Raw genomic sequence first — 21,757 nt, 5'->3', positions numbered from 1 at the left:
TTCCTGCCTATGCAGGGGGTTGGACTTGATGATCTATTGAGGTCCCTTCCGACCCTAACATCTATGAATCTATGAATCTATGAATCGTAAGGAAAAAGAGGGTGCTCTGAATCAAAATACAGGTACATTTCACTGCCTGAAACAAAAACACCTCAGAATCTGATCAGGAATTTGGACTACATGCTAGAGGATGTATGGCCAAAAGAGAAGCAAGCAAAAGCACAGAGTGAGTTACAGGTGACTGAAGCCAAGAAATTCTGTTGTTTTCTCCTGCCTGTGCTCAAGGAAATGATTTAGAATTTTCTTTGTAAATAAGCAAGGCTGCATTACACAAATACCTTACTACATCTCCACTTTCTTCTTCTAGCTGAAATAATCTACATCACCCAGAACAGGCTGAGTCCACAGAGGTAATAACATCAGGCGTGTTCCCTTTGCACTGCATTTGAGAAAAGGATATGGAAGTGGAAAGCCTATAAATGGTCCCCACATATAGGATAATTTTTAAAATTATAAAGTTACATCATGCTTTGTTTATTTTCTTTTTTTATCTGGAGACCAGCTTTAGTAGAAATGATTCACTGGATGGGAATGTGTGTGAGGCCATCCCTGTTTATGTGTTTTGGGAAAAAACCACAAGCACATAGCATATATTTGGCACAGGGGTGTGGCAATTATTGTATTCCCATTCCTCAGGTAAAGTTCAAATGTAGTGTAAATGGGTGTGACTCCATCATCTTTAATGGGTTTGTGACTATATATATATAGGCCAGGGTGGAAATTCAGCCAGAGTGTATCTAATCGCTGCTCCTTGCTAAGATGTAAGGTCTTACCAAGTGTTAAATAAACTGAATTTTTAAACAGTAGATTTAAGAGCGTTGTATCTAATCACATTTGTAGGCTTTGCTGTGCTCCTCCCTAGATTTTATTAGACACGGGAGATGAAGATGTGAGGTGGCAGCCTGAAACACATCACATGTACTCAGAACCTCAACACCCAGGTGGGAACCCTGACACTTGTCTCACACAGAAATGGTTCAACTCCCACAGGAAGATCATTTGCTCCAATTACAAATTATTTTATCTCCAAAAATTCCTCACAGTAAGATACATTTAGCTGTGTTGCACCAACAGAGCCAACCCAACAGATGACACTGTTGTATGGCATGCTAGTCCAGGGCTAGAGAGTAAGATTAGCTCAATTAGCTTAGAAAACTCAACTCCTTTAGCCCTTCTGGTACTACTGTCAAGGTTTGGACACACAACACCTTTACACTGGTGTAATTTATATCACTTTTGTTCATCAGTATAAATTAAACCAGGAATTATAGTGGACAGAGGACCTGCTACTTCAGCATAGCTGCTTGCAGTTGGTGTTCTAAAAGAGCCTTTCCAAAAGTAGCAGAGAAAAAATTAATAGCCATTTTACTTACAGTGCTGGGATAGATCTGGGGATATAATGCCAGAATAGTTTTACCTCTGTTTTTTACCAGGGCAATTCCATATCACATGTCTGTTATTTGTCTACATTGATGTAAAGTCTGATTGAACTGATGTAAATGTGCTGTGTCCAAACCTTTAATGAGAAAAGACTGTAGCAAATCAAAGAAGAAAGGGGCCCTACAAACTCACCAGATTACAAAGATCTGCAAAAAAAAAAAAAAAAAGGTTAAACTCCTTTCAGGGGTGTCTTGCCTCCCCTCTGCACAGCTGCCCCAACCTCTGTCCCCAGTGCACCAGCATGGCCCTCTTAGGTGCTGTTACTGCTCCCCTCCCTTCTGCCCAGTATCCATTTAATGTCAGAGTTGATACAGTTAGCATCATTAGTGCCTGCTCAGATTTCAGATCAGAAAGCCCATTCAGATTTCCACTCTTGGCAGCATCCTGAGGGAAGTTTACACAAAGAACATCATTAGCTCATGCTACTAAGCCAAGTGTGTAAAACCATGCAGAGGAAGCACAAAGCATGCTACAGGACTGAAGGTGGGATAAAGGGAACATACCGGGCTTCTGTGAGTATCCCTGTCTGTCTTATTTAATGTGCACTCATGAGTTCTAGTTTTTTTTATGAGACTCTTCAAAACACTTTAACTGTTTGGCTCCCAGTCCTTCCCTCCAGCTGCCAAGCTTCTTCTGTCTGGCAATGTTTCACTAAGGTTATAAACAGATGTCACATTTGTTGCAGGACTGGTGCCCCAACTTGTTCTGCAATGGAGAAGTCACAGGATTGGCCTGTCCACACATCATCCTTCAAAGTGAGTTTAAGAATGGTTGAATGCACCAACACCACTCGTCTGCCAGCAGGCTGCCAAAGAAAGCACACACATCCCAGAATGCCTGGTGCTGGTCAAGAGTCCAGTTTCCCCCGGTTCTGCCACTGCTGAGTAAAGCACTCGCTGGTTGTTCAAATTGCGTGTGTGTCCAGGGGGAGTGCAGGGGTTCAGTTGCACCCCCTTTGAATCCTGCTCTACCCAGACTTTAAAACTAACTGCTTGGAGGGACTCACTTAGGGATTCAGTTGACTCAATGGCTCATTAATCAACATGATTCCTGCAGATATCTCTGAGAGATGTGCTCTAGCTAGAGAGGGAGAGAAAGCAGAGCATCGCTGTCTTAAACCTGGACCTGGAGAAGGCCTACGATAGAGTGTCCCATCAGTTACTGTTCCAGACGCTGGAGCAGATGGGATTCCCCTTGACCTTTGTCCGAGGGATCAGGACCCTCTAAACGGAAGTGAGCAGCGAAGTGCAGATCAATGGCTTCCGGAGCACCCAGACTGCGGTGGAGCTGGGGGTCCAGCAGGACTGCCCACTCTCCCCGGTCCTGTTCATCTGCGCCATTGAGCCCCTGGCCCAGCGCCTGAGGCAGGACCCAGGGATCCACAGAGTCCACATCCCAGGAAGCGGCAACTGAGAGGCCAAGGTCCTGGCCTACGTGAACGATTTGAACATCCTGTGCTGGAACAGGGAGATGGTCAAGACAGCCCTGGCACACATGCATGTGTACGAGGCAGCGGCGGGAGCCAAGCTCAACGTGAGCAAGAGTACCTGCCTGTCCGTGGGCGAAGTCAGGGACTTGGAGTCTCTGGGGGTCTCTGTTCCCCGCGAGGGGGTCAGGATCCTGGGGACAGACTTCGACCCATAGCTGAGCGGCAGGACAGCATGGGAGAAGACAGAGGCCAAGATGGGAAAAGGTTGCCCGGAAGACCCTGTACAAGGACAAAAGCGCCGGGGGCAGGGGCATTCCCATGCCAGACATCTTCCTGTTCCTGTAGGCCAAGTATGCAAGCATGATCTGCAAGATGGCGAAGGATGCAGAAGCCAAAACCGCTTGCCTTTCTCGTGAGGTACTTTGCAGGGCACATCCTAAGACACTGGGGGGTATTCACCCCGACTAACCATAGACCGTAGATCATGGGTGCACCGTGGTTCGTTGTTCGGTGTGTGTTGCGCGTGTTGCGGATATTGTAACGGTTTCGGGTGGCCAGCGGGCCTTTGTACGGGTGCGCGGGTACATGGGTGCAGCTTTTGTAACGGGAAAGGCTCCTCTCCCAGCCACGTGCACTGCCTACCTGCAGTATGGGCAAGCCAGCTCTTGCCTTTGTCATGGACAGCACAAGCAGTTCAATCTCTTCCCTACATGTATGGCACAGGCACTCTGGTTCACTGGCTGCACATGTAGCACAAGCACTCAGTCCCATCTTGCTATGCTGTCTTGCCCCAGGAGTGAAGCTGGAGTACAGAAGAAGTAGAAGCTGGAGTATGGAGCCCAAAGAACCCAGCTGCCATGACAGGGGCAACAATGGGCTAGCGGAGAAAAGGCAATGGTGTTCAGGCAGGAACCTCTAGGCTGCATGTTAACCATTTAGGGGCCACATGCAACCTGTGGGCCCCCAGTTGGACAGCCTTGCTGTAGGGGAAATTCCTATTACACACTCATTCTTCCTGAAACACCAGAGTCAAAAGGGTCTCGCATGTCACAGCAAGAACTGCGTAGTCAGAAAAAGAGAAGAGATGAGGGAGGTACTTGATGACTATGTTAAAAAAATTAAAATTATACTGACCACTTATCAGTCTCTTTCCTCTGAATATTGTTGCATAACATAAGAACTTTGGGCCATTCAACAAATTAAAAGAGAAAATTTAATAAATCCATCTTTGCACAGTACACAGCCAACCTACTTAAAACCCCCCAAGTGAGAAGTGCAATAGGATTGCACCCCTGAGATGGCCATGTCACCCCCTGGTGGCCAAGCACTTCCTACTCAGACTCCCTAGATACTCTTTCTTTTCTCCCAGCTGCCCCACCTTGAAGCCATCAACTAATGTATAGAAAAGGAGACTGCCCCCAAGCCCCAGGGTGTTCCCTTGCCCTTCTTTTTGACCTCCTTTTCACCACTCCTGGACCCTGCAGTTGAGAGCTAAGTGAGCATTCCAGGCCCATCCAGACTGATGTTACTCATCATCACTTCATTAGGCCACTTCATGGCCAACATGTCCTTGTTGAGGTGTCCACTTTTCAACTTCAACCCCTCTTATCTATCTGGGTAGCTTCCAGCTTAGGTCCACTATGTTGACCCTGGCTTCTGTGCCCCAGACCCAATCTTACCCCTTGGACATTGGGTCCCTGACCCTTGTCTCTGCCCCTCTTGGGATGGTATAGCTCATGCCCTGACATGGCAGGCCCCAAGCCTCATGCCTTCCTGGCACGCCAGGACCTCTGGTCCTGTTAGCACCTCGAGGGCAATCCATGGCAGGACTCAGATCAACTAAGCACCCCTTGGGCACCAATAGGACCTCCACATCTCCCCTTTTTAATCACATCCAGTCTTGATGGGTCCACCATGAACTGAAATATAAGCCTTCTGGCTGTAACAAAACTTTACGCTCATTGGCTATACTGAACTCTCTTTATCCTGCATCCTGATTCCCTGCAAGCCTTCTCCTCCTTGCCTGTAGTTCCCAATAGCAGCAATCTCCCTGATCTTGGGGCTGTCATGGCCCTCTGGTTACAGAACTCTTCACCCTTCCGCCTCCCAGAGCCAAATGCCCTCTTGGCTTAGGCTCTGGACTTATGTGTCTCCCGAGCCCTGTCTCCTTCCAGGCAGGAGTCCTATTAGCTGGCCTGACCACAGGGCTACTTATTAACCCCTGCCTTGCTGACTACCTTTGTTTCACAAAAGTTCTTCCCTTAAAGGGCCCCTTCCATTTCCTTGTAACAGGGTAAGAATTCCCTGTTACAGGCATTATTAACAAAAGTAAAGGTCCAGGACTCTGGGAATGATCTTAAGCTAAATCAGGGATGTATTTGATACAGCTGGAGATACGAAGTGTGTATAAAAGTGGTACACAGCCACTTTGGCAGCTCTTCATTCAAAGGGCCAGTCAGGGCCTGGGACGGCTTTTGGCTTTCTTGAGACAGCCTCAAGGCTGTTCTAAACACTGGGTGTGTCTACATGTGCATTAGATCCGGGAGCACTTTACTCATGAGTAAACTACTCTTGAGTAAATGATCCTAGGCAGGAGTCTACATGTATAATAGGGAAGCAGGAGCAGATTTGCTGCTAATGACAGTAAACCGCCCTCACTTCCTTGGGACCTGCAATGGGCCTCTGCTGCCACCGGGGGGAGCTCTAGCACCCACACCCCTTCCCTTTGCTAGCCTAAGTGCTGGCAGGGAGCACTGGGGCAGGAGACAGCTGTCTATTGGTCAGGGCTGGGACATTGCCCTTGCTCCTGGGACACTGCAAACTGCTGGGGCGGGGACAATGTCCCCCTACTCTGATAGCAGGGAGCTCCCAGCCCTGGCTCCCTGACCAGGCAGGGGACTTGGAAAGATCTGCAGGGGAGGGACAAGTCCTAGCCCCCTGCCCCGATCTACTGGTGGGGCAGCTAGCAGTGAGCCCCCGGAGGGGCAGGGATTCACTTAATCTTACTCTACAGCTGATAATTGATTGCTTCCCAAAACTGAATTTATTAGAACATTATAACTGAGAATTTAAAAAAATTCCAAGTCAGGAAATTCTCAGGTAAGGTGCCAACACCAAATTTCCTCTCTTCTCCATAAATAGTACATCTTTAATGTACCCACAGCATGGTGATACCTACTATTATAGTCTTAACCTTAATTTTCCCATATTTCACCTGTGGAGAGCAACATACGCAGCCATCTCCCATTCTTCCCTCCAGTTCATGGTTAGAGGTTCATAGAATAATAGGAAAGTGAGGCTGGAAGGGACCTCACGAGGTCATCTAGTTCAGCCCTCTGCTCAAGACAAAACCATCCCTGTCTAAATCATCCAAGCCCAGTGTCACCCTAAAACTGCTCTTTAAAAAAGGTTAGCCAGGTCTCTTGCCCATGATGAAAAGGCATTTTCCTGGACTTACGTGGAAGTTAGGTACAGGTACTGGTGGCAGATTCTAGGATGGTAATGGAATCTTACATGAAAGCTTCTTTCCTCTCATCATTTAAGACATGAGTCATGCAAACTGCTTGACAATCACAGGCCTGTACCATACCCTTCCTCTTCACCCGGCAAATTAGTTTGCAGGCTTGGGGCCTAAATACTTAATAGCAGCCTAGTGTTTTTTATATATATATTAAAGGCCTGATCCTGAAAAAAATCCTTACAATGGATCCTGATGCCTCTGACTTAAAAGGGAATTTAGAAAACTTAGGATCTACTAAGAGGTGCTACACAGCATCCAAAGTCAGGTCCTACCTTTTCTATAGGAGGAAGTCATTTCTCAGTTTCAACTGTCTAACTGTTTTGCCAGACGGGGTGAGAAACAGATGCACATTTTATCACATTTTTTTATTTTTATTTGTTTTAAGGATTTCCCTTCCTATAGGCTGGGATACCAAAAGGAAATTTCTTCTTACTTCTGTGTCGTACTTTTTTAACTTGTGTATCTACCAAGAGCTTGAGGTGGCAATGGCATCACACTGAGATGACAAATTTGAAACCTCATAACAATTTTTAAAATTTTATATAGCCTAAGCTGACAGGAATGTATAAAAATAAAAATCTGATGTATGGAAAAAAGCAAGATTTTTGTCTGGATATTTTAACCCAACAAGTTGTTGGAACCATTGTGATAATCACCCTAATATGACTATTTAACAGCATTAAAAATAAGGGTAAAACACATCAAAGGAAAAGTCTGGAAACCAAATAGGTCCTGACGGAGGGGTTGTCTCCCCAGAGTGTTAGTTATACAAGCTTCTACATCTATAGTAAGCAACAGAAAAGAAGAGTGAATTCCCTCCATTTTCTAAACCTTCAAGGCACTGGTAATAGTTTTGTATGATTTTGCACTTGTTTGCTCCTTCTGTGGCTTCCTGTCAAATTTGTTTAGTTTAAAATGCAGAGGCAAACTCTCCGCCAAGGAAAAAAGGAAATGGGTTAGTCAGTTCAGTAAGAATCCAATCTGTAATTCCAGGACCCTTCAGTGTTTTCCCTTCCCCCTGATGACAAGCACATACCACTTGAAATACACCCTGAACTCCACAGCAACATAACTGAACACCACTTCTGAACATGTGTTTGCCATCATACAGAGTAAAGTGCTGCTGCAATTTCTCAAGCAAGGTAGCAGAACAAGACCCATAACTATCTAGCCATGAAGAATGCTTCATTTCTGCTCCAAAGATCACACGCGCACACCCTGATCATGTCAGAAGTTCAGAGGACATTATTATTTTGGATGACATGAAATACATGGAAGATCATTTGACCTTGTGAAAGGGGCTTACTCTGCAAAGAAGGAGGCCTTATGTGGACGTCAAGAAGAACACAGTACCTGTGAAAACTGTAAATCAAATCAGTGACTCACACCAGATGCAATGTTACTTTCAATACAATCATACTTAGTAGGACATCTACAACATTGCCCTAACAAAACAACGTGTGACCCTTTATTTCAATATATTTCCCACAGATAGCCTGCTTGCGGAACAAACAGAGAATACCTAGGGATGCGGAACAAACAGAGAATACCTAGGGATTTCGTTACTTTAGTAACAACAGATAACAACACAAAAGCAGAAATAAAAGTAATAGGGAAAGTGGTGGGACATATGAACAGGTTGAGAAAAAAAGGAGTAACCAAACAAAAGCCTGTCAATACATATGAAGATAAAGCTATACAACAACAGAATACTATTGCTGCTAATATATGGAGCAGAGACTTGATAATTACCGCTTTGGCAAAACTGTACACGTTTGACTCTCTGTGCCCATGAAGAGCAGGAAGATTGAAGTGAATGGCAAAGGTTGCAGATATGAAAATTGGAAAGAAACAAGAAAGACACCAGTAAATAAATTCCTATAGAACAAGCGGTTAATGTGTGTAGCAAGAACGGAGGTATGCAAAATGACAAAGCAGGCATTAGACTGGAAGTTGAAGGGGAAAAGATGCTGTGGAAGACTATAAACTTTGTGGAGCCAAACCACTAACAAAGATAAAAAGTGAGCTGGGGATCAGCTTCAAGGACAGAAAAGAAGGGGCAAAGGACTGCAATTTTGGAAAAGTTGTCTGTCTGTTTTACCACCACAGGACTTAAGGGGAAATAGGACAGAATAAGAAAATAATCAATTTGGGCAAAATTCACCCCTCTTTGTGGGCAACAAAATCTTTCAAAGGGACAAAGCAATAAAAATATGATACATACTTGAGAATCTTTAGTAACAGAACTTCTGCTGAAATCCTTTATCTGAAACAAATTTTCCATGAAGGATTTCACACAATTCAAGCTAAAACTAATAAGAGTATCAAAATTATGATTTATACATGACTTAAGAGGACAGGCTGAGGGAACTGGGTTTATTTAGTCTAGAGAAGAGAAGACTGAGGGGGGATTTAATAGCAGCCTTCAACTACCTGAAAGGGGGTTCAAAAGAGGATGGAGCTAGACGGTTCTCAGTGGTGGCAGATGACAGAACAGGGAGCAATTGTCTCAAATTGCAGCAAGGGAAGTTTAGGTTAGATATTAATAGAGGTGCACTGATACATCAGTTCATACTGTATCACCAACAATAAAAGCAAAAGTGATGTTATCGGCAATTGGCTTTTTTTGGCTGATGTGGCTGATAATTTTGCCTATAAATGCTACATGCACGTGCGCAGCTCACAGCTTGGAGAGCAACATCTGGCTGGTAAGTCTGTGGGGGGGAAAAGGGGAGGAAGGTGGGAAGGGACAGAGTGGGGCAAATAGAGGCCCCTGCAGTGAGGGAGAGAGTGGGATTGGGGCAGGGGCAGGTACTATCTAGCTGGGGCTGGGTGGGGTGCAGGACACAGCCACAGGAGAGGTGGCTCCTGCTGCTAGCGCACCCTGGGGAAGGCACAGAGGGGAATGTGACCCCCAGATCTGTGTGCGGGGCAAGGGCGGGCTGCTACTGCGGGCTGGGGTTGGGGGCAGCACCAGGCTCTGCTTGGTGGGAGGGGTTGGGCCAGGGCTGCATGGTGGGCAGTAGTGGTGGTGATGGGAGGGGGAGCTATAGGAGGGCTAGGCTACAGCCACCTCAAGATTCCTCATAGCCCCCCCGACCACTCCCTCACAGCACCACCTCCGCCCACCCTGCGTGCAGCTCCAGCCCAGCCCCTGCTGAGAAGAGCCCAGTGCCACTCCCAACCCCAGCCCACAGTGGCAGCCCACCCTCGCCCTACGCAAAGATCCAGGGGACACTTGCCCCTCCATGCCTCCTCCAGGGTGCAGGAGCACCTGCAGCAGCAGGAGCCCCTCTGCCCCCCCACTGTGTTCCTGGATGAGCTGCTTGCGGCTCTGTCCTACACCCCACCCCACCCCAGCTGCTACTTCTGCCCCTGCCCCAGTCCCACTCCCTCCCTCACCATGGGGACCTCGATCTGCTCTCCCCCATCCCCTTCCCTCCCCCTGCCCCTTTTCCCCCACAGACTTACCAGCCCGATGCTGATCTACAAGCTGCCGGGCTGCATATCATCAATTGGACCAGTATTGGCTGATATGGCTTTCATAGATTTCATAGATTGTAGAGTCGGAAGGGACCCAATGGATCATCGTGTCTGACCCCCTTCCCCTGGCAGAAAAGAGAACCGAAGTCAGACGACCCCAGCCAGGTGATTGTTAAGCCTCCTCTTGAAGACCTCCAAGTTAGGCAATAGCACCACCTCTCTTGGAAGCCCATTCCAGACTCTGGCCACCCTTATTGTAAAAAATTTCCTCCTAATATCTAACCTAAATCTACTCTCCACTAGTTTGCACCCATTATTCCTAGTTACTGCCTGGGGCGCTCTGATAAACAGAGCATCCCCAATTCCCTGCTGTCCCCTGATAATTTTAGGGCTACAAGGTCACCCCTCAGCCGTCTTTTGTTTAGGGTGAAGAGATCCAGATCTCTCAACCTCTCCTTGTAGGGTCTTTCATGGAGACCACTAACCATGTGAGTGGCCCTCCTCTGAACCCTCTCCAGATCCTCCCTCTCCCTCTTGAAGTGCGGCGCCCAAAACTGGACACAGTACTCCACCTGTGGCCTGACTAATGCCGCATAGAGAGGGAGCATCACCTCCCTCGAGCTGTTGGCCATGCATCTGCTAATACACAACAAGGTGCAATTGGCTTTGTTATTTTGGAGTCAACAACTACTCCAAGATCTCTCTCAGCCTCTGAACTGCTGAGGAGGACATCCCCCAACCTGTAGGTGTCCTGGGGATTCCTCCTTCTTAGGTGGAGTACCTTACATTTATCTTTGTTGAATTGCGTCCTATAACGTTCTGCCCATTGATCTAAGCTGTCCAGGTCAGCCTGTATCTGCTCCCTGCCCTCTGGTGTATTAACTTTGCCCCATAATTTGGTATCATCCGCAAACTTGGAGAGGGTGCTCACCACACCCTCGTCCAAATCACTGATGAAGATATTAAATAACACCGGCCCAAGGACCAAACCCTGTGGGACCCCACTGCCCATCTCCTTCCAGGCCGAGAATGACCCATCACCCACCACTCTCTGGGTGCGGTCCCTAAGCCAGTTAGCCACCCACCTGACTGTGTAGGCATCCATTCCACAGCCCATTAGCTTCCCTATGAGATTAGGGTGTGAAACTGTGTCGAAGGCCTTTTTAAAATCCAGGTAGGTGACATTGGCCTTGCTAATAATCAGTCAAAAAATCTTTATCGGTGAACCCTTAGATATTAAGAAGAATTTTCTCACTAGGAGGGTAGCCAGGCACTGGAACAGATTACCCAGAGAGGTGGTGAAATCTCCATCATTGGAGGTTTTCAATACCCATCTAGACAAAGCTTTGGCTGGGATGATCTAGTTAGGGATGGTCCTGCTTTGAGCAGGGGGTTAGAGTAGACAACCCCTTCCACCCCTAATTTTCTGAGTCCATGATTAGACCAGGAAGATTACACCAATATTCTTAATGCAGCAGTACATACACATACCAAAAATCAGATGCAAATCTGGAACACCCTGCAAAGTTGTCAACCAAAAATTAAGGCCCTGATCCTGAAATATCATACAATCTCATTATAACAACCCCTGTTTATAACAACTCCCTGGTTTTAACAATCCCAATAGCAAGAGCCAGTGTTTTCACAGTTATGATGCAGCAAATTGACAAACCCTAACACACCCTCTTTTAATAAACTTTTCTCCCAATCCCATGAGGTTCAGCATAATGAGGTTGATCTGTATTTCCTGTACAGCTAACTATCCCTGCACACACATTCTCACTGACCTGAGTGAGAACTCATGCAAGTACATTTGTTTCATGATCAGGAACTAAGACTCCTGATTTTGCACCTTGTAGTATCTACACAGAAACTCAGTCATGGCTAGAGCTCAATGGAATACCATAAAGGTACAAAAAATTGCCGTCACACAGAATTTGCAGGGATGTGAATGTATTTTCTTGTGAATGTTTCACTTGGTTATTCAATTTCCTTTTTGAAAGGGATAACACCTAAAGTGTTCATAAGAAGAGATAAAGTAAGGAAGATGCTGTAACTGTTTGAATTAAAAAGAAAAGAAAAGGAAACATACAAAACCACGTGATAATTAATGACATAAACTTGGGTTTTTTTAAAATCCCTATATTAAGGTATGTTTCAGATTGTGTTTGAGCAGTTGCTCTATTTTTACATTTGAAAAAGCAGAGGAAGTAACTTTATGGAAGCAGCTGTTTCAACTTGATCAAGGTAAAGGTCAAAGAATAGATAAATTAGATGTGTTATTAAAACAAGTTGTAAACATTGTTAATGTTTCCTTGACAATGTCATATCATTTTTCCTTTGAACAGGAAGTGTATTCCAACAATGCCAACACAAAAGTCAGCTTCCAGGGCAAATAAATAACCACATGCAGTAGAAATTAGTTAGACAAAATGCATTTATTACTATTCTTTTAAGTGAGCCTAACTATCAAATTGAACACATGCAGTTTTGAAGTGCTGATATGTGATCAAATCATTTAGGGCATAGACACAAAGTAAATTGCTTTTTCTTCATTAAAAGACAGGCATTTTGGCTTGGTGGAAGATTTACACAGCTGTCAGTACAACAAAGAAATGTACAAGGAATTTTCAACTGGTGGAGATGATGATAACAGTGCTGCCTTATCAAAGGTTTTCACATCATAATTTATTACTACTTCTTCTCACGTCCTTGTCATAAACTCAATGTTTTTCCAGAATTGTGCACAAGTGATGGCTCTTTCAATTGCTGTAGCAAGGCCTTTCTTTATACAGGTCTCACCAAGGAGTTGACAAAGAGCATGTGCTCCATAGTCTGCACTTCGTCACACTTGCATATATTCATATCATTAGTGTAGACCCATTTGATCATGTTTGTTTTTGACCTTCCAGTTTATGTGCAGAGGCGAATCAGACATCGCTGTGTTGGCCAATCTAGATCTGCCCCACTTGGAAGGTCCTTCTGGGTTCCAGGTCCATTTCAGAGCACCTGATTGCACATAATCTTTCCTTCCATAACCTCAGTCATGCCCTGTCAGTCGTTGTGTCTGACACTGCAACACTGGTTGCAAAACTCTTTCGTGTTTTAAGCCGTTTAGGTACTTCTGTGTAACCAAAGAGTCGATGCCTGCGGTCTTTCATCTGTCATGATCTTTTTTTTTTTACTCACTACCTTTCTTCTGATATCAGGTGTTGCAACAATGCTGGCCAGTAAGTACAGGCTATCCTTTGGTGTTGGCTTTAGACATCCTGTTATTTCATGAACTGATTGTTCCCATACTGGACATGTATATTTTTCAGTGGGGTAACACAAGACAATAGCAGTGGTTTGTAATGTAGCTGGTTTCACTCCCCACTTTGAGGTAACCAACTTTTAAAGTATGTTGTTGCAAGCACTGACTTTCCCTTTTGTCTTCTCTACATGTGCTTTGAAGGTAAAGTATTACTGACTAGATAGCAACTATCTTTGGAAAGAGAAGGGTTTTATGAAGGCTAAAGTAATATCTAAGGGCTCTGCCCAATGCTTTCTGAAGTTAATGGTAATTGCTTCACTTCCTGCAATTGCTTTTAGCTCAGAACCTAAAGTTGTTGTTACACGTTCACTTAAATATGTGTTAAGGGCCCTTAAACCAGGAGTATCCACACATTATGGCAGGAAAAATGCTAAGAGCCCTCAGAGCAGCTCAGAGATCATCCTCTTCCATCAAGAATTATCTCTAATTATTTTGGGGCAGCTTGTGTAGCGGTCATGTGGGACTGCCACACAGGCCAAAAACCAGTTGAGAGCAGTCCTCCAACATCCCAAGAGGCACTGCTCCCAGCTGCTCTATCTTCCCCCAAAGTGACAGCATATAAAGGTATGAATCTCCCCCATTCTGGGCTCTTACTGGCCCCTGGGACTCCCTCTGTCTCCCTCCCACCATGCCACCAAGATTCCCTCTGCCCCTTGGGCACCCCCAAGCCCTCACAGCTCACCCCCACCCCCCATGTCTCCCAGTACAGCTGTAGCTGCCAGTGCTATCCTAGGGTAGCAGACGGGGAAGGGGAACCCACCTGCTTAGCCTCCACCACTGCACTGCTTCTGCTCTTCAGGTTCAGCCCAAAAAGTGGCGGTGATGGTAGCAGATGGGTTCCTCTTCCCTGCTTGCCCTGGCTAGACAGTGTCAAAAGCTGCAGGTGAGCCAGGAGCTTCTGGGGGGTGTGGGGGGAAAGTAGTGAGCAGGGATCTGGGGCGAGGGGCAGGGTGCAGGAGACCCAGCAGACCCTATCTGAGCTGGTGGGCAGGACAGGCAGTGTGGTGGGCCCAATCTGGGAGTGGGGGGCACTGTCCAACTCTGCTCCTGCTGGTCTGAATCAGGTCTGTCCCGCAGCCCACCACACCCGAGATCCCTGCTCACCACCACCACCACCCCCAGCAACCCTCAGGTCACTTGCAGCTCCTGCCACTGTCCCAGAAGAATAAACAGAGAAGGAGAATCCGACTAAGACCACTGCCACTTCCTTGGGCTAGACTCAGCCTGGACAGCATCAGAGGCCCAGAGATGGCAACAGCAGTGCAGGTGAGCCAGGGGAAACAGGGAGCAGGGGTGGGAGATAAGAATCTCCTAGCCCAGGCCCCACAATTGTGATCATGGAGCGGGGGCTGGGGGCTCCGTGCTGCCAGGGTAGGGGGACATTGTCCCTGCCCAAGTTCCAGTGGTGAAGCCTGCCCCAGCAGCAGGCAGCTCCTGGGGGCAGGGAGCAATGTCCCAGCCCCCACCACAACACAGCTGTTTCCTTGCCCCACGCTCCCTGCCATCCCCTGGGCTAACACCCAGGGGGAACCTAGAACTCCCCCTGGCTGCTGCAGGGGGCTGGTGCAGGACCAGCAGGGGCAAGAGCAGACTGCTGCCATGAACAGCAAATGTGGTCCTGTGTCCCTGCACGTGTAGATGCCTGCCCGGGGTGCATTTACTCTAGAGTAAATTACTCTACAGTAAACTTACCCCAGAGCATTTGCATGTGTAGACACACCCAGGGAGTGGTATATTTTTCTGCATCTAATGTCTTGTACATGATATATTCTTCAGTGTATAAAAGAAAAAGATAAATGTTTGACCTTTCTTTTCTTTTCAGCTGAGTTTGAGTAGCTCCTTAAAAACATGCCCTGAACATAACAACCTTTTGCTTCCAATATTACCACTACCAGATCCTCTGTTGTTACTGCTCTGCCAGTCATCATTGCTGCTTTTTCCAATTACCCTCCTGTAACAGGGAGCCTGGGGCTCCTGTTACTTTACAGAGAGTAACTACAGCCGATAGAGTCCAGATAGCTGAATACAGGGCAGCTACAAGAGGGAAGGTAGCAAAGAAACACTGCTGCTTAAACCAGGAGCTGCCCATTAGAGTGAATGGGCACACAGCATCCTGGTCAGGAGAACGCTGCCTAGGGTGAGTTGGCTGCAAGGGAACTGGGATCATGGGATGAGAGGCCATGATTATTTATTTCTCACTTCTAGGCAATAGGTCAGTAGGGCCAAGCTGAATTGGAGCAGCTGGGCTGCAGTTAGAGCAGCAGTCATAAGCTGACATGGAAACCAGCCCTCCGGCCCTGAAGAAAAATACCTGCAGGTGACCGAGGCACTACCTGACCAGAAGCTGCAGGGCTTGGGAAGGATATAAACCCAGAGTCTGAGCCAGAAAGGCACTCTGACCCTGCAAGCCATAAGAAGAGGAGCTCCTGGTCATTAAGACTACAGGAGGATGCCTAGCTGACTTCTGAGCTGCTCTAATGACTGCCAGAAGGACACTGGTGACTTAAAGAGAGATACAACCCAGGTTACGGGGAAGCCTCACTGCGCTGGCAGTAAGCTACTGTTGATGTTTGGACTTAGAGTGGGTTCAGTCTGTGTTGTAGCCACCAGGCTTATTCCTTGGTTGCAGTCGATACCAGTAGTTTGGGTATTAACCCAGAAGAAATAAGACACTTGCAATGCACTTTGGGCCTTCATCAGCATCCCAAAAGAGTCTGCATTTAATAAGCACTGGGTAAATCCTGTGCAATGAAATTAGTGGTTTCTTCACAAAGGATTTTAACGTATCCTTCATTTACAAGGGGCTTGCACCCACTGGGCTTTGTGGAGTCTCTCCTGGGCGACCCTCAAGTGGGTGTACTTAGCCTGCCGCTGAGTCTGCTCCAGCTGTCTGGGTGTTTTCTTGTCTCCTCCCCAGGGAACACTCCAACACTCTCTTGCCATGCCTTTCATGTTGAGTTTAGTAGTGGTGAAGGAAGGACATGCTAGGAGGTGTCACCGGCAGATGCTCCAGGGTCTCCACCTCCCCTACACCCCCGCCATGCATCAACCTGTTGGGAGAGTCGAACGTTGGTCAGTCTGACCCTTTCCCTGGTGTCCCTGATCTCACACTCAAGAGATTAGAGGTCCAGCGCCGTGATGACTTGGTCGGCCGCTTCTTTACTATTGGCCCTGGTCCACGACTCATCTGCCATGAACCTGGCATCAGTTCAATACCCTCTTGCATACAGTGTCAACCTTGTGACGTCGGGAGTCCCTGAGGGACCACGGGGTACTCAGCCCCCAACGTTAATCCTCTGGCCTTTTCCCCAGCCTACAGGGCCTCAAAAAGAACAAAAAGAATGGTGAACAACTTAAACTTCAGGAAGGGGCTGGGGCCTGCTCCCTACTCACACGTCCTGCGACGAAAGGCGCTGATCGTCCCTCAGCGCAATCCCAGGTCCCAGTTCACTCCCTGGGCCCAATGCTGGGTACTCCTCTGATAGGGAATGGATCACCTGCTGGATCCTCTCCCAGGCTCTCCCCTTGGGATCAGGAGGGTTCCTGACCAGCCCAAGAAGGGGGCTCGTAGCCTCCTCTCTGCTGCATTCCTCCAGCCTTTTCCCCACCACCGGCTTTTAACAGAGCCGGGCGGCGTCTCCTAATGACATCATCCTCCCATGCCCATTCCAGCCGTATTGAAAAGCGGCTGATGAACTGCGCAGGCAGTTTGTTCCCCGCCTGCTTGCCCTGGATTGTCACTTCTGAAAAAGGTATAAGTTTGCTCTGCTTGCGGGGCTTTTTTCTGGGGTTGCAGTGGGCTATCCCTGCCATGGCCCAAAGCACGGGAGAGGGATTTCCACCCCTCTCTTTTTGTCCCCCTGGGACAGGGCTGCACCAAGATCATTCTCCATAGTCAAAAAGCAGAATGACTGAGGGACCACGGGGTACATTCTCCATAGTCAAAAAGCAGAATGACTTTCAAATAGGCTTTGAAACTTTAGACACTTTGACAAATATAGAAAGTATTTAAAATGTCACCGTCAGTTGCTCCAGGGCCTCCACCTCCCCTACACCCCCGCCATGCATCAACCTGTTGGGAGAGGCGAACGTTGGTCAGTCTGACCCTTTCCCTGGTGTCCCTGATCTCACACTCAAGAGATTAGAGGTCCAGCGCCGTGATGACTTGGTCGGCCGCTTCTTTACTATTGGCCCTGGTCCACGACTCATCTGCCATGAACCTGGCATCAGTTCAATACCCTCTTGCATACAGTGTCAACCTTGTGACGTCGGGAGTCCCTGAGGGACCACGGGGTACTCAGCCCCCAACGTTAATCCTCTGGCCTTTTCCCCAGCCTACAGGGCCTCAAAAAGAACAAAAAGAATGGTGAACAACTTAAACTTCAGGAAGGGGCTGGGGCCTGCTCCCTACTCACACGTCCTGCGACGAAAGGCGCTGATCGTCCCTCAGCGCAATCCCAGGTCCCAGTTCACTCCCTGGGCCCAATGCTGGGTACTCCTCTGATAGGGAATGGATCACCTGCTGGATCCTCTCCCAGGCTCTCCCCTTGGGATCAGGAGGGTTCCTGACCAGCCCAAGAAGGGGGCTCGTAGCCTCCTCTCTGCTGCATTCCTCCAGCCTTTTCCCCACCACCGGCTTTTAACAGAGCCGGGCGGCGTCTCCTAATGACATCATCCTCCCATGCCCATTCCAGCCGTATTGAAAAGCGGCTGATGAACTGCGCAGGCAGTTTGTTCCCCGCCTGCTTGCCCTGGATTGTCACTTCTGAAAAAGGTATAAGTTTGCTCTGCTTGCGGGGCTTTTTTCTGGGGTTGCAGTGGGCTATCCCTGCCATGGCCCAAAGCACGGGAGAGGGATTTCCACCCCTCTCTTTTTGTCCCCCTGGGACAGGGCTGCACCAAGATCATTCTCCATAGTCAAAAAGCAGAATGACTTTCAAATAGGCTTTGAAACTTTAGACACTTTGACAAATATAGAAAGTATTTAAAATACTTGCAGGACTTTATAATTGGCTCTGCCCATTAGCATACAGACAAGAGAGTGGAGTGGCAAGATTTCACTATAGTCAGGAGTAAGATTGGCATTTTTGAGGTATATTTTTAATTTTTAGAGCATGCTAGAAATCAGTACACTTTAGAAAGGCTTAATTAGATCTTGTTTGTTAGTTTGGCATTGTTATATGCATTTACTTTATATGGAACTTGCGAGGCTGGTAATAAACAGATACATCTTGTCAGAGCTGTCTATGAAACTGGGTAAGAGGTAGTTGTTAAAGCAGCTGTTTTCTTAAAACAGAAGTCACTCTACATGTAATTCTAGTTGTCAATTATGTCATTGTGTGCCTTCTTGATGAGAATGACTATCAAGGAAGGAAATTGTGACCATTTATATGCCGGTTTACTCCTTCAGCTGCTTTAAAACAATTGGAATCCACTCACCAATGTACTGCGGGAAAGGTATTCATCCATAAATAGCTCTTCATCATCTTTAATCAATGGACAGGGATTCAGAAGACCTTGCCAGCCCATATCAGTCACTCGAATTGTGGCTGAACCTGGACGAGGGATTCTGCCAGTGTTCCAATTCAGTTCCATCTTGGCATCGCCTAAACATTAAAGAACAAGAATTAGTTTTCTTCTTTTCATATTCATTATGTACTCTTAGCAAAGGTTACTTTGACTTGCCCTCGGAGTTAGCAGGAGTGCCACCAGGCAGTACAAATGATTAAACATACAAACTAAGGGGATGATAGAGTAACACCCTAATCATAACCTTACTTTATATATTCTTCATTTCTCTGCTGTTTTGTTTCATTCGGGTTAAATTTAAACTGTAACTGTTTTGGGGAAAAGATAGTTTTGTGGCTCATGGAGCAGAACCAACTTGATCACTCTAGGAGCCTACATTTTCCCCTCACTTTCACTTCAGCACATCTGAAACCAAACTGGATTGGAACCTTTGTCTTCTACAGTCTATATAAAATGCTATGCATACCTATGGACCTATAAAAACAAAAAAATAAATACACAATAAAAATTGTAGAAGATCATCTCTCCCCACACTATACTTGTCTCCGTTCTTCAGTGCCAAGGCAGCTTTTTGCCTACACCTTTACCCTACCCAGTCCTTCTGAAGATTATAAGTAGCATGCAGAATGGCTCTGATGCAGCTCATGCTGCCAGACTACAGGCAAGAACAATGATTCTCAACCAAGGTGTTGCCAGATCTTCTAAAGGGTGGTGTGAGGAGATAAGCAGAGAAATTAAGCGGATAAGTAAAGGTTTAGAGTTGCTGCCTAAACAGTTTCCCTCTTCCCCCCAGGGCTCTCTGCAAGGAAATAAATTAGTTTTTGAAATTGAGTGCTATTCAATTCATACAAGTTATGGAGGGGTGCTTCAAATCCAGAAAGGTAGATAACTATTGCTATAGAATATTACCTGTACTATGCAAAATAAATGTGAAATGTTAATGTCTACCACATAGGTCAGCCAGAACGTGGCTACCAACTCCTACAGCTGGAAACTTTACACGTGTGTGTGAACATATCTACCCACACACACATCAATAATGATGCGTATGTGTATATGTAACAACAAATTATGTTTCAAGGGAAGAATGAGATATTGCACTTTAAGGTGTTATCTAAACTGTTAGTAGTTATCGAAACTGAATCAAAATCAATCAGCCCATTTCTTTTCTTTGACAGCTTATAGCAAGTGATGTGAAAATTCGAGTCCCCTGAATTCCAGTTTGCTGGAAAGGATTAAGAGCAACAGGTTTTACCTGAAACAGTGTGGGGCTTTCTGGCTTTACACTGACTTTTTCAGCTATTACTAATATTTGGCAGCAGATAAATATCACAGCTGGAAATACTACCGCACAAAGAAATTAACAGAAGGCTACAGAAAAAAAACAAATCTTACTCAGTGAAGGAACACCTGCAATTGTTCATGTTTTCCTATTGTGAGGGAATGCCTATTGTTAGCACTTGAAAAGTAATGAAATCATCAGGATGCTCATAACTACCTGACACACCTTTGTTTATTGGCGGAGATGTGGGTATAGCTATATTCCCACATTAGTAAATAGACTGAATCAGGAGTACCTTCTGATAAGGAAAATAGTTAATTCTCAGCTAATAAGTAATGTTTAAAGAGAGAAAGTGACATTAAGACTAAGGTTTAACCCAGTGGTTCTCAACCTTTATAGACTTTTCTGAATTTAGCATCTTAAAAAAACCTAATTTATGACTGGAAACACATTTTAAACAGGTCAGAATATTTTTGACACTTTTGATTTCTATTTGAAATCTCTGGGTTTATCTTGTGAATCATACCCAGTAGTTTACACACCCAGCAGTGCTAACATTGTGCAGCACCCTGTGGCACCCTTAAAAGGATCTCATGGTACCTCACAGTGCTGTAAACCCCAGTTGAGAACCTCCCTGACCACCATATAGTCTTTACCCTCATTGCTAGAAGGGAGATCAGAAACACTGAGTCCTAAATGGAAAATAAATTTCATGATTTTCCCCAAGCACATAAACGAATTAAGACACTTAAAATGTCCCCATTTCTCCAAACAGTGTGAAGAAATTAATTTGTCTATTAACAATACCAAGCCACTGATTATTTCTGAACTTCACATACGCCCAGCACAGATTAAGAGAGACAAAGTCTGAACTGTCAGTTAAAAAAATATGGCTAAAAAAACAGCCATATAAAAAATTCTTTGTTGACCAAATCTCTCCACTCAGGATTTTCTAGATTTATGAAGAAAGGGATTAAACTCTGTACCATTCTCATCACCTATGTATCCAAATCTCATTTACCCTTACCAGAGAACAACTGAAAGATAAAAATAACAAAGGAAACCTACTTTCATTTGGACAAATGACTATCCGATACCTGACTAGGATTACAGTATCTGTTCTATTAATGCTGGAACACTTGTATGACAGATGAATAAGTAGGACTGCTTTGTTAGATTATTTATAAAGTTAAAAGGCTTATGGTTCCTTTTAATTCAAGCAAGGAAATCACTATCAGGAGAGAGACCTGCCTATTGTATTCACTCTATTTGCTTTTTTTTGGACCCAGGTGGGTTGAGAGTCAGGAATTATTAATGTGATGCATCAATGCCAAACACAAATGTGATAATGGCTAAAGCACCCAGACAACAGCTCTCAAGAGTTAACCAACTTACATAAAATAAATGATTTATCTTATCCCTTTGGTCCACTGCTATTGCATTTCAAAATGTCCTTTAATCTTTGAAACGTATGTTGATGCAGCACTTACTTAAGATTTGACAAGCAGATCAATTTGTGTTTTAATATCTGAAGTAACATTCCCAATTTTATACTTCCTGTTATTGATCTGCAATTTGTGATTATTGTAACCTTGGATTAGAGAGGAGAATTATATTTTCAGTGTAGATTGTATTGGTTAAGACTGAGTTATTGTCAGTACAGAACACAAATCTTCTTGGGTACCCTTCCAACTTTTCAAA

General features: G+C 45.8%; 1 protein-coding gene across 1 annotated transcript in view; it reads right to left on the bottom strand.

Moving 5' to 3' along the window:
• The window catches only part of LRRC56 (leucine rich repeat containing 56), a 130,260-nt gene that overhangs the window by 92,106 nt on the left and 16,397 nt on the right, over nt 1-21,757 (bottom strand). Inside the window, exon 4 of the mRNA XM_025198538.1 lies at nt 18,685-18,851. Coding sequence (XP_025054323.1) covers nt 18,685-18,851 — 167 coding nt within the window. The remainder of the gene's footprint in view (nt 1-18,684; nt 18,852-21,757) is intronic.

This window comes from Alligator sinensis, unplaced genomic scaffold (assembly GCF_000455745.1).
Source record: "Alligator sinensis unplaced genomic scaffold, ASM45574v1 scaffold907_1, whole genome shotgun sequence".
Lineage (NCBI taxonomy): Eukaryota > Metazoa > Chordata > Crocodylia > Alligatoridae > Alligator > Alligator sinensis.
This window is presented reverse-complemented; position numbering and strand designations above follow the sequence as displayed.